Here is a 12,124-nt window from a genome sequence, read left to right as displayed (position 1 = left end):
TGTTTATAATAATTTCACTAACAGAAAAGCCTAATTTGTTTGTTGTTTTATGGTCTAGACCTCCAGAAATGTGCTTTAGAAAAATATCAGCATTGATTCTTATAACAGAACATATGATAATAATTAAAGTGTAGTAATTAAAGTAAAGTCTGGCCGGACTGCATAGCCCTTCCTCTCAGCCAATAGTAGTTTGTAAAAGGTGTTGGCCACATGTTTTGTTTTTGCATCCTTTAGTTAAGTGATTTTTGTGTTGTGCTTATTTGATATAAATTTATATAAAACTAATAAAATTGACCCTTTAGAGAGTCAAATAGATTAGTTAGCTAAAATTTCAACTTTTGAGGTCTTGGAACGAATTACCAATATGTTACAGCCATGCCTCGCATAATGCAAGTACGTGTTACTTGTTTGTCTCCCGCTAATAAAGTCGTGCAAACTTGCATCTAAAAATCCAAGTTTTCAAATAAGTTAGATGAAAATGTAACCACGAAGAATGGTAAAAGAACAAAGTGAAATCTTTCATATCTCAAACAACCTCAACAAAAGGTAGTGGATGCTGATCCTAACAGTGAAAGAGGCATAAAATTTTGCCAGGGCCTAGAGTTGCTGCTGCAACAGGATCTGGAAAGGTTGAGCAGATGGGCTGAGAGGTGGCAAATGAAGTTTAACATTGACAAATGTAAAGTACTACACACGGGAAACAGCAACCCCAGAGCAATGTATCAACTCTGTGGTACTACACTGACAGTGGTAGAGAATGAAAGGGACCTGGGGGTGGTTGTGCAGGCAGATATGAAGTTCTCTGAGCAGTGCAGACGGGCTGCAAGAGTAGCTCATGGTGTATTGTCAATGATATATAGGAATTTTTCTAGCAGGGATAAGGAGGTGATTATTCCCTTGTATAAGGCAATGGTCAGGCCACACCTAGAGTACTGTATACAGGTCTGGAGGCCTCATTTCAAGGAGGATGTAGAGCTGCTGGAACGAGTACAGAGAAGGGCAACAAGATTAGTGAATGGAACAAAGGGGTGCTCTTACGAAGAAAGGCTTAAGTTTTGCAAATTACAGTGTCTGGAGACTAGGCACCAGCGAGGTGATCTGATAGAGGAGTATAAAGCCTTGAATGGTTTGAGCATGCTCAATGCTGATGGGATTCTTCCTCTCGCTCAGAATAATCACCTGAGAGGGCATAAATTCAAATTGAGGAAAGACAGATGTAGGATAGACGTGCGGAAATTTGCCTTTAGCCAGCGGGTGGTTGGTTGGTGGAACAGACTTCCATCCCTTGTCGTGGAAGTTGATAGCCTAAATAAGTTTAAGGCTCAGCTGGACAGGTATTTTGAACGAACAGAGGGGTGAAGTGGAAGTGGGTTTTTTTTTTTTGGCTGATGCTGCATAAGCTTGCTTTCTTGCATCAAATGCCTCTACTAATGCTAATGCTAAAACTTGTCGGCTATCAGAAATTGTATGACAGAAAAAATGCCAAACCGTTCAAATATCCCATAACAAATAGTTTCTTCATTGTGTGTTTTATGCAATAAACATTTAATTCTGTAATTATTTTCATTATCTTTTACATGGTATACAGTTAAAAAGGTATTTTTAAAATTCTTTATGGACATTTCTGAAGGTCATGGAGCAATCATAATTTTTCCTATTGATTATTATATTCGATTAACGCATTTCCATTTTGCACGATGTGCTCGCAAGACGAATTAATCGCGTTAATCAAGGCCAGCCTGTATTGGGTTCACATTATATTTTCATAATACCCCCATTTATTCCTATGGGATGCAAAATAAGTTTCCATATTTTTCAGTTTGCACTAGCCGGAATTTATATAAGTCGAGTATTACGTAAGGTGGAGAATGCCTGTATCATTAGATACAGAGGATATTAGAGGATATTGAAATTGTACTGAAGATAGAATCTTCAAATACATAACAGTGGATCCTAATCTCAAATAATAATTGCAAATGAGTTGTGTTATCAAGTCAAAATAAGAAAAAATTAATATTTAAGAGCATTTACATACATGAATTTAGTTTCTTATAAAACTAAAATTCCACAAAAGAAACTTATTCTACAGGGCCCACACAATATCATTATACTCCCTTCTGGATATAGTTATAAAGGCCAGAATTGTTTACAAGGTTGCTTCTTACCTGTTACAGGATCTTCAGCAACTCCAACCCATGGAGCAAAATAGCGAGAGAGAAAGTCATACTGAATCCCTTCTTCATTAATACACCCATTTTCTTTGTGTCCTCTCAGCGTGACAATCACTCCACGAACTGCAATATTCGTTGTTTTGGCTGATATCATTTCAGCTGAAGGATGTAGTTTTTCCAAGTCACTCCTAAAATTAAGGTTCATTTGACTCAATATTTTTAATACTCTTCGGTTTTGTAATGATAATTGAGTCTGATACAAAATTATATTTTATAGTTTACCAAAAATAAATTCTACAAAAACTGAAACAATTCCAAACTTTTTCATTAGTATTTTAACTATACTTATACTTTATTATAATGTAATTTCTGAACTTTTCATAATCAGAGAAGCACAAAATACGGCAGCACTTATGGTAATAGACAGGTGTGCATACTTGCATGGTCTGATATGTAAGTGAGGCTTTTAAGCATCCATCCATCAGGTATATCATATCTTTAACCAGTGATTATACCATCTAAATGGCACTTCATGCTTAAAATCATTCTGTGAAATGTATTTGCAATAGAGCATTATTTCTGCTCACAGAAATGGAGGTCCAAGCATTCAGACAATAATAGATGTATATGCATTTGAAAAAAATTACCATTAATGAAGTAACTACACAAGGTCTGTTCAGAAAGTTCAATGAATGACCTACTCAAATGCATAACGGTAGTAAAATATTGTGAATGGGGCTTACAACGATAACATCATTTAAGCATATACGTGCCAAGTTTTAGCTTTTTAAGTACCAGTATAGTGGAAAGCTGCTTTGGGTGAATACTTGTTTTTCCCATTTGTTGACATAGTGAAAATCACAAAAACACATTCTCATCATGCCACACTGCCTTATTCACATGATGTGGTCGCCATGCAATTTTTTTGGGTATTCCTAAAATTAAAATGGGACATGAAAGGAAAACGATTTGAGGCTATTCAAGAAATTCAAACAAACAAGACAGCCTGCCTAAAGATATTCACAAAAGAAAACTTCTAAAAATATTCTGATCAGTGGCAGGCATGATGGAACAAGTGTACAGTTGCAGAAGATTATAATGAATAATTATGACAAATGTAAACATTTATTTTTAAATAAAACTCATTTTAGCAACATTCATGTAATTTTTTTGGTCAAACCTTATACAGAATTCTAGTGAAGTTTTAGAAGTATTTTTTCTCAGGACTTCAGATTGTCACAGGCAACACCAATACAAAACTGATGTTTAATAAAGTTCTTAGACAATCAAAGAATAGCCATTGCTGGGAAAAACACTGTTTACAGTTCATGAGTAATTAAACCAGGCTTGTTACAAGCAGATACATTCACCACTTGCAAAGCAGTAAGAGAATGAGAATTTTATTTCCATCTATATATATATACACCATATTCCTATATACCATCCTATTAAAAGTCATGAGCCACTCTTCTGTAGGAAATTGACTATGAAATATGCCAGCTAATATTTTAACCAATAAAGGCGTTCTGTGGCAGCCCCAAATTCATTTCAAATGTGAAAGCTAACATCTTAGGGAAATGACAGTTGAGCATTACGTAAGGGTAATGTATGTGCATGCAACTGCACAGCAATTAAAACATTTTCAAGTATGCAACTGGCAATGTGATGAAGCAGTAGAAGTCCAGACCGAGCCCTCTAAATGGTCAGGTATGTGTAAAATGACAGGGGGCTGACATGCCTTGAGGTACCAGTTACTTCATCAGACCTCCCCTAGGGAATCTGAGTCTGGACCTGCAGTTACACAAAAATAAATGCACACCATCAACAGGCAGCATGGCACACAGACCATGGTTCAATGGAAATTATTACTGTGGAATGACGAGCCATGTCACACATCCTTCAAGTCTGATGGATATTTTTGGGTATGGGGAATGTTTAACTGTGGAGATGGAGGTATTGTGAGTGTTTCCATGGTATGGACAAGCTCTCATACTTTTCAAGTTGTGGGACCTACTTTAATGTTAACAAGACAGTTCATCACTGTCAGCACTATTCTTTCAAACTTTGTGACCAAGAAATATTTTTTATTTTAACTCAAATTAAATGAAAAACACTATTCTCAGTGCAAAATTTAAAAATAATTAGTTTATTGATATCATTCTGATCTAAATACAAGAAACAAAGCCTATATCCAGTATGTTTAGTAACACTAAATTTGCTATTTTTGACATTTCTGAACTCACTTTGAGATTTTAAGTCCAATGAAATGACAGGTCTTGAAGCCTCATTTTAGGAAGGATGTGGATCTGTTGGAATAGGTGCAGAGAAGGGCAATTAAATTAGTGGGAAAAACAAAAAGGTGCACTTGCCAAGAAAGGCTTTGGTTTTGCAAACTGCAGCCTCTGAAGATTACGCACCTACAAGGAGATCTGATCGAGGTGTTTTAAGGCTTTGAATGAAATGAATAAGTTAAATGCTGATGGCATCCTTCCTCTTGCTTAAAAAGGGTACACAACCGAGACTGCAGCTAGTGTGTAGGTGAACGTTGGAATGCAACGTCTAACTGGTGTGTGGAAGTGGGTAATTTGAATAAATTAAAGGAGAAAAACTATTACAGAGAATGGACAGGTGATAAGTGGGATTTTTTTGGCTGATGCGGCATAAGCTTGCTTTTGCCACTACTAATACTATTTATACATTGTTTCATAATTTTCTCTAAACCCTTCTTTTTGATAAAGCTAAGGGATATACACACTATATATTATTCTTACCTTGTACATGTATCCTGAAGTCTAATCAGCAGTTTTTTAGCAATTGAACTATAGTAGACCTCCTCAAATGGCAAATTGCCTATGGCTGCCTTAAAATGACAATATTAGTTTAGTTTTCTATACCTCAAAAAGTAAAATTATTCATATAAAAATTCCACACAAAAATATTAAATAAAACAAAATGGTTTCTATTCTGCACTTTGATTAGCTGGCCCTATTTAGGCATCTCAGGTGCCTGCCTGTGAAATTTCCTCCTAACTTGCCAAAACAATTGCAGTAGTAAAGTGTTGAATCCAGAGTGTTTGCACTGGGGGGATGTAAACTTGTGGGGTACATACAGTAAATGTCCATTTTTATTATTATTATTTGCAATGTATACATATATATTACAAACAAATCTATATTTATGAATGTTGTAATAAGATAATATGAGAAAACAAAAGGAAATATTTATTATTTAACATCTAAATACTAATAGTCAGTTCACAAAAACCACATTAATGAAAATAATTGCAGTTTTATAATATGAAAATTAATTTGCAGAAATCATACAAATTATAATCTTATTCTTCTTTGCATACATATCAATCACTTCATTTATTAATTTTTCTGATAACTCATTCAGGCCTTCTACACTGACCTTCGTGCAACCTTGCTTTCCATTCAGTTCCTTAATTTTGTCATCAACCGATTCATTGAGCTAAAAGAACATTCATCACTAGCAGTTAACAGCATAGCTTGATACAATGTCTTTTGCTCAACATATCCAATATTTGATTCCAAAATTGACTGTATAAGATTGTTGTTGAATTGGCTTTCTGTTTTTGTCAAATATTTAAAGGAGCGAATGTCATTCCACAAAGGATCAAAGTTCAAGTTTATACAAAACGAGATTATCTTTATGCCATCTTCTGTTAGTTCGCAGAAAGATTTTGATGATTCAAACTTTGCAGTAAAGTTGACAATCGACATTGCTTTGTTGTTAAAATGATCCTTCATTCGACTGACCATGGTATTAACAAATTTTTTTGCCACTCTGTAACTCTTACTTGTATCTTCGTTTACTCGTAACTCGTATCTTCATTTAAAACAATTCGTCAAACATGATGAATAGTTTGAAGCATTTTATGATAATTTTTACAAATTGTACTTTTTGGGTTTTATTCGATACAATCTGACTATATATTCTAGTTGTAATGTTGAGTTGATAACCATCGGCAGTGAAGACAAGTGGAGCTCTTCATTTTGTAAAACTGTATTCAAATTTGAAACAGCGAATAAAGCTTCATGCAAGACACCATGGGAGGTGTCGCATGGTGCATTTTCCTGCTGAAAGATGGCACCGCCAGAGGGGAAAACCGTTGCCATGAAAGGGTGTACCTAGTCAGCAATGATGTTTAGGTAGGTGGTAGACATCAGAGTGCCTGGCACATGGATGACTGAACCCAGGATATCCCAGCAGAACAGTGCCCAAAGCATGACACTGCCACTACCGGCTTGTTTTTTCCCCACAGTGCATCCAGGAGCCATCACTTCCCTAGGTAAACTATGCACACGTACCCGGTCCACATGGTGCAACAGGAAAGGTGATTCATCGGACCAGGCGACCTTCCAATCACTCAAGGTCCAATTTCAATGCTCGCATGCCCATTGTAGGCACTGTCACCGGTGAACCATGGGCTACACAGCCCCAGTTTCAACAGGGTTCGATGTACTGTGTGTTGTGACACATTACTCCCATGTACCAGCATTCCAATTACCAGCTAGTTGCACCATAGTCACCCTTCTGTTGCCACGTGCCATCCGGGAGAGCCTTCACTCACCTTGAGCATCGATGAACCGTGGTCATCCAACACTTTGCCAGTGGTTCATGGGTTCCCCCCTCCTCGGACCACTTTTGGTAAGTACCAGTGCTTATTTTGGTACGGTATGGCGTACCGGCACCTTTATTAACAGTGACATTTGGATGCAGTGCACTTCGAAATTTGTAATATTCTGTAAATTTTTTTTTTCACATGTTTATCTACTATTCAAATAAGCTTAAAATTATTTAACTAAATTTGTATTTTTCACTGTCTATTGTTAAGATATTTTCTTCATAAAACCGTATAACCATTTTTATAATTCTAAATTACTCAGTCAGACCTCTGTTTAACGAAGTCCTTTTATAACGAATTATTTTGAATCCCCCTCGGAAGTTACATTTAAAATTCTTTCCGTTGAGCGAAGAAAATTTTCATATAGCAAACAGATTAGAAGAGAATTAACTCAATACGCACTGTTTGCATTTCTGGCCTTCAGGCAATTAGTGCTACTGCGCACATTAAGAGAGCTAAAGGGATTCTACAACTTAGTGGTACCTGGTAAAACCTGTCCCACATATGGAGAAATCGTGCTGGTCAACAGTGATCAGATCAAAGGGTATTCCCAATGGTCCACCTTCTACTGCAATGGTGTCCAAACTTTTCCCGTACAGGACTCATATTAAAAAAAAATTCAAAGTTAGATTTCTTTATGCTGTTTTAGTTCACTTTCCAAGTGGGGCCATAGGTTGGTCCCCGCTGTGAATCAACTGTAAGCGCTCTATTTGAGAATTAAAAAAATAAAAAGAACGAAAAAAAATAATCTGTTGTTTCGCTGAAGTGCGTTATCCACATTTTTCCGTAAATTTTTCCTATTTCTGTTTACATGGTCACAATACCTGAATATCCGAATGACACTGACATTTTGGACAGTCTCAAAAAAAAAAAGAAAAGAAAAGAAAAATATCAAATTTAAGAACTAATGACAATACCGATGATGAGAGAAGGAAAACGAGGACAACATATTAAACCTAAACATGAATTGTTGGCATTTGGTGAAAATAAAGTTAGAAAATTACAGTTAAATGAAAGAGGTACAATTCATGGATTTCGGGAATACCTAATTGAAAAGATGGTTTCGGAAGAATTTAAACATTTCATGGCACCCTGAGTATGATACCAATTTCATCGAGTGAATGTGAACGAGGATTTTCACAATGAATCTGATTGCCAGCACAACCAGAGCTTCGTTCATGACAAAAACAGTTTCTTCACTACTGTTTAAGGTTCACTACCTTAAAATTTCAGGCCCACTGTTGACCCGTTTCGATCCAGCAAAATGTCGATTCGTGGCTGCTTCGGAAACGTCATTCAGCAAGAGACACAAAGAGGAAGAAAAGAAGTCGGCATAGGGTGTCTGTCGGATGAAAACTTAATAAAAATTTGGAATATTCTACAAAAACTTTATTATGAAATTATTTTTACTTATTTATTTTTACTTATTTTTAGGGTCCATAGTCGAACGAAGGACCCTTAGAATGTCACTCTGTTGTCTGTTCATCCATCTGTCACAGCATTGTACCTCTGGAATCACTCAACCTAATGACTCGAAATTTTGCATGGGTTTGTACGTCGTATGGGCCGACATAATGCCATATTGATCGCTGTTGACAAAAATTTGTCTGAGAAAGTGGTAAAATGTGATGTTGACAACCTATATACACTTGGAAAGAGCTCGAGTAGGTTTAAAATATAATTTTAAAATATTTTTAAAATTAAAAATGGCAGCGCCAGACAGGAAAATGTGAGTAATTTTCATGTTCCCCCCCCTTATTTCCATCGCTAATTGAGCTAAAAATTTAAAAATCACATTAGCTATGCATTATCCAATGCTTATCAAGGGAAAACTATTCCAATTAAAATCTATCATTTACTTTGTGTTAAAATAAAAAAAATTTTGTTGCACTTCGATTCTTTGTACTAAGAAACTCTCCTTTTGGTAACAAAAAGGTTGCTAAATAGCTAGTTAATAATTCTATAAAGGTCATTTATAAATTTTGCGATGAGAAGCATCTTTTAACAATTTTCAAAGCTGGAGTTGTCCCGGCAAGGAGGTACTAGAGAGTACCTCCTTGCCGGGACAACTCCACCTGTTGAGGCAGCGCCTGCACGGAATCTTGCACGGCCCTCATCTGCCAGTTGCTTCTCCCCAAGATTTTAATCGCTTCTCCAGGAAGAAGTCCGAGTTGCTTCTCCCATCCTTGTCATTCACAACAACTGGAAACACTCAAATAGACGTTTTCGTTAGTTCCTCAGTTTTTAGGCCAAGCTGGTGTACTAGAAACATTTTTCAGTTACCACAAAGCCCTCTATTTGAGATACTACACTAACAACCATTCGTGACTACGGACCCTTCATCCTGAGTGCCCGGCACTCAGTAGTTGACCGATTTATTTACTTATTTTACTCTTTTTTTATATATACTTAAATAATCAGTGCTTAATAAACTGTTAATATACTAAATTTGTTGTTCTTAATCCAAAAACATTACTACTAAAGTAACAATATCAGGAAAAAAAATCCTTTTAATTTTCAAGTTTTCCTGATAGCAAAGAATGAGTACTGGCACCTTTTTTTTTTTTTTTTTTTTACAAAAAAAGCACTGGTAAGTACTAACCACAGCTGACCGTGAGCACGTCACCAGCTGTGCCATTTCAGATATGCTCTGACCCAGTCATCTGGGTCAGCCATTACAATTTGGCCTTTTTCAAACTTGCTTAAGTCCGCTGCCTTTCCCATCTGAAGAACAAGAGTAACACTGATTAATAGAGCTCAGTATCAAGTGTTTTTTATACTTGTCCCGACCGGCACCATAGTTCACCTGCAATTGCTTCGATTTGCATAACGACTCGCTGGTCATAATGTCTTTGCCCACCTGTGTATATACATTGGGTAAAGTAGCATAAGCCGACTGGGCATGATCATAAAATCACAAGTCTGGTGCCGATAATGCAGTATTACACATGCTTATGGAAAACCGATGCTCATCGCAAGGTACAATGGCAGACTCCATAATGGGGCATATTTTTTACGTAGGTTGCTGAACATTTTTGGATATACTGTAGTAAGTCCCCAATTTAAGCAACTTCAAACTTACATTTATTTTTTTCGCTCAATTTTTTTTACCTTTTTTACGATTGTAAAATTTAAAACAGAATAATAATAATAAGCAGTCAATACCGACAATCACGGCACACACAAATTGCACATGCAAGATACGGAGTAACAAGCTTAAAAATAGGAATGAAGAGAAGATTCTTAAAATTTATTTAGGATTTTTGTTATATGACCGAAGATTTCAGTGAAGGGGACACACACATTTCACTACAATAACGTAAAAATCCACAGAATTCCAGCTATCTATATTATCGCAAATGCAATAAGATCAAGTTTACTACCCATTTATAATTAACTGCACTAACAGAAAAGCCCAATAAACCAGAAAGTGGAAATTGTTTTTATTTTTTTTATGGCAGTGACCCCCAGAAATGTGCTTTAGTAAAATGTGAGCTCGCCTGGAGTGATAATAGTATTTTTTGCCTTAACCCTGAGAAGTTCTTTACAAAAAATTTATTCTGACCATTATCATAGTGCTGACTAAGATAATAAGTGACGGTGCTGACTAAGAATATAACTGTTGAAAATGCTCAAGAGTCTTCTTATACCAACAACATATAAAGGGTTATAGTAATAGAGGCATGTGATGCACGAAAGCAAGCATAATTATGTAGATTCAGCCAAAAAAAAAAAAAAAAAAAAAACCAATTTCACACATCCATTCCCTCTAAAAGTTTGTAGAGTTCCTCCCTGAATTTATTTAAGCTATCAACTTCCCCAATGACAGATGGAAGTTTGTTCCAACAATTAACCACCCACTGGCTGAAGGAAAATTTCCACACATCTATTCTACAATTGCCCAAGCGAGAGGTATTAGAATCTATAGTACTTAGTACCGTGCTTGGGTTGGAGGTTGAGAAGACGAAAGAAGATATTTGTTGACATTGGACTTGAACTTCTGTAGATTGTAATTTTCAGGAAATACGTATGAAGGAAGGTTGTTCCAGAAAACGGCAGTTGAATGAATAAATGAGGAAGATAAAAAGTTGGTTCTGTGGGTTTGAAGTTGGACAGTAAATGGATGTTGGCTGGTGGCGGCACGTGTTCGGCCTGTTTTGAAAGAGAGAGTGGGAATTATAGAAGCCAATTCAGAAGAACAGTGCCCATGGAAGTATCTGTAGAAGAGGCCATTTGTCATTTGGTTTTTAGGAGCATTAGCAACTAAGGCCATATTGCTCTGGGATATGCGGTGGTCATTCCCTGACCTTTCCGCATCCTCCGTATTTGGTGGTGACAGGCTCGAACCCCGGTCTAATCAAGAAGCGTGTGCTACGCACTGCTGCTCCTTCCCACCTGGCTAGGGAGGCAGTAGAAGAGGCATGCAGCAGAAACAGTGCGTCTATGAGAAAGCGAGTGGAGAGACTCTGTTAGAGATGAATCATTAATTAACCTAACTGCCCTCTTCTGAATGGAATCAAGAAGCCTGAGAAAGGTTTTGGGGACACCACCCCAGATGTGGGAACAATATTCCATGGCAGGGCGGATTTGCGATTTATACAGAGTGAGCAGCTGTTTGGAAGAAAAGTAACGCCGAGAGCGAAAGAGAAAACCAAGTTTTTTAGATGCAGAGGAAGCAATATTTGTAATGTGCTTGTGCCAAGAGAGATTAGAAGTCAGGGTAATTCCCAAAAGAGATATATCATTTTGCCTAGAAATTGGAGTGTCACTAAAGATAAGCATAGGAGCAGAAGAATCCTTTTTGCGAGATATAAGACAAGACTAAGTTTTAGAAGGGTTGAAATCAACTAAGTTGTCTTTGCCCCACTGGAGAATTACCTGAAGATTGGCATTTAAGGAATTGGCAGCAGATTTTCGAGAACTTGAAGCTGATTGAGCAGGACAAGGTTTCTCAAAATGGAAAGTTAAATGCAATGTGCTATCATCGGCAAAACTATGGATAGGATTTCCAGTCAATGGAAGAAGGTCATTGATATACAAGAGGAAAAGAGTGGGGGAAAGAACTGAACCTTGGGGGACACCAGCATTAGTGGAGAAGTTAGAAGACAGAGAGCCATCCACCTTCAGTGAGCGATCAGAGACAAAACTGGATAACCAATTACTAAAAACAGTTGGCAAACCATAAGATGGAAGCTTGTTTAGAAGACCTTTATGCCAAACACGATCAAAAGCCTTTGAGATGTCAAGAGCAACTACTTGTGTTTCACCGAACCTTTCCATTGAATTAGTCCATAAATGGGTAACA

At 36.8% G+C, this 12,124-nt stretch overlaps 1 protein-coding gene across 1 annotated transcript in view; it reads right to left on the bottom strand.

The window, feature by feature from the left end:
• Positions 1-12,124, bottom strand: part of LOC150083505 (phenazine biosynthesis-like domain-containing protein 1) — an 83,891-nt gene that overhangs the window by 10,717 nt on the left and 61,050 nt on the right. Inside the window, exons 6-7 of the mRNA XM_090377323.1 lie at positions 4,943-5,031; positions 2,166-2,359 (exon numbers count right to left, since the gene is read on the bottom strand). Of these exons, the coding sequence (XP_090233449.1) occupies positions 2,166-2,359; positions 4,943-5,031 (283 nt within the window). The remainder of the gene's footprint in view (positions 1-2,165; positions 2,360-4,942; positions 5,032-12,124) is intronic.

Source organism: Mastigoproctus giganteus, chromosome 7, assembly GCF_048544385.1.
Source record: "Mastigoproctus giganteus isolate SK-2022 chromosome 7, ASM4854438v1, whole genome shotgun sequence".
NCBI lineage: Eukaryota > Metazoa > Arthropoda > Arachnida > Uropygi > Thelyphonidae > Mastigoproctus > Mastigoproctus giganteus.
The sequence above is the reverse complement of the archived record's forward strand: the minus strand, read 5'-3'. Positions and strand labels throughout refer to the sequence as shown.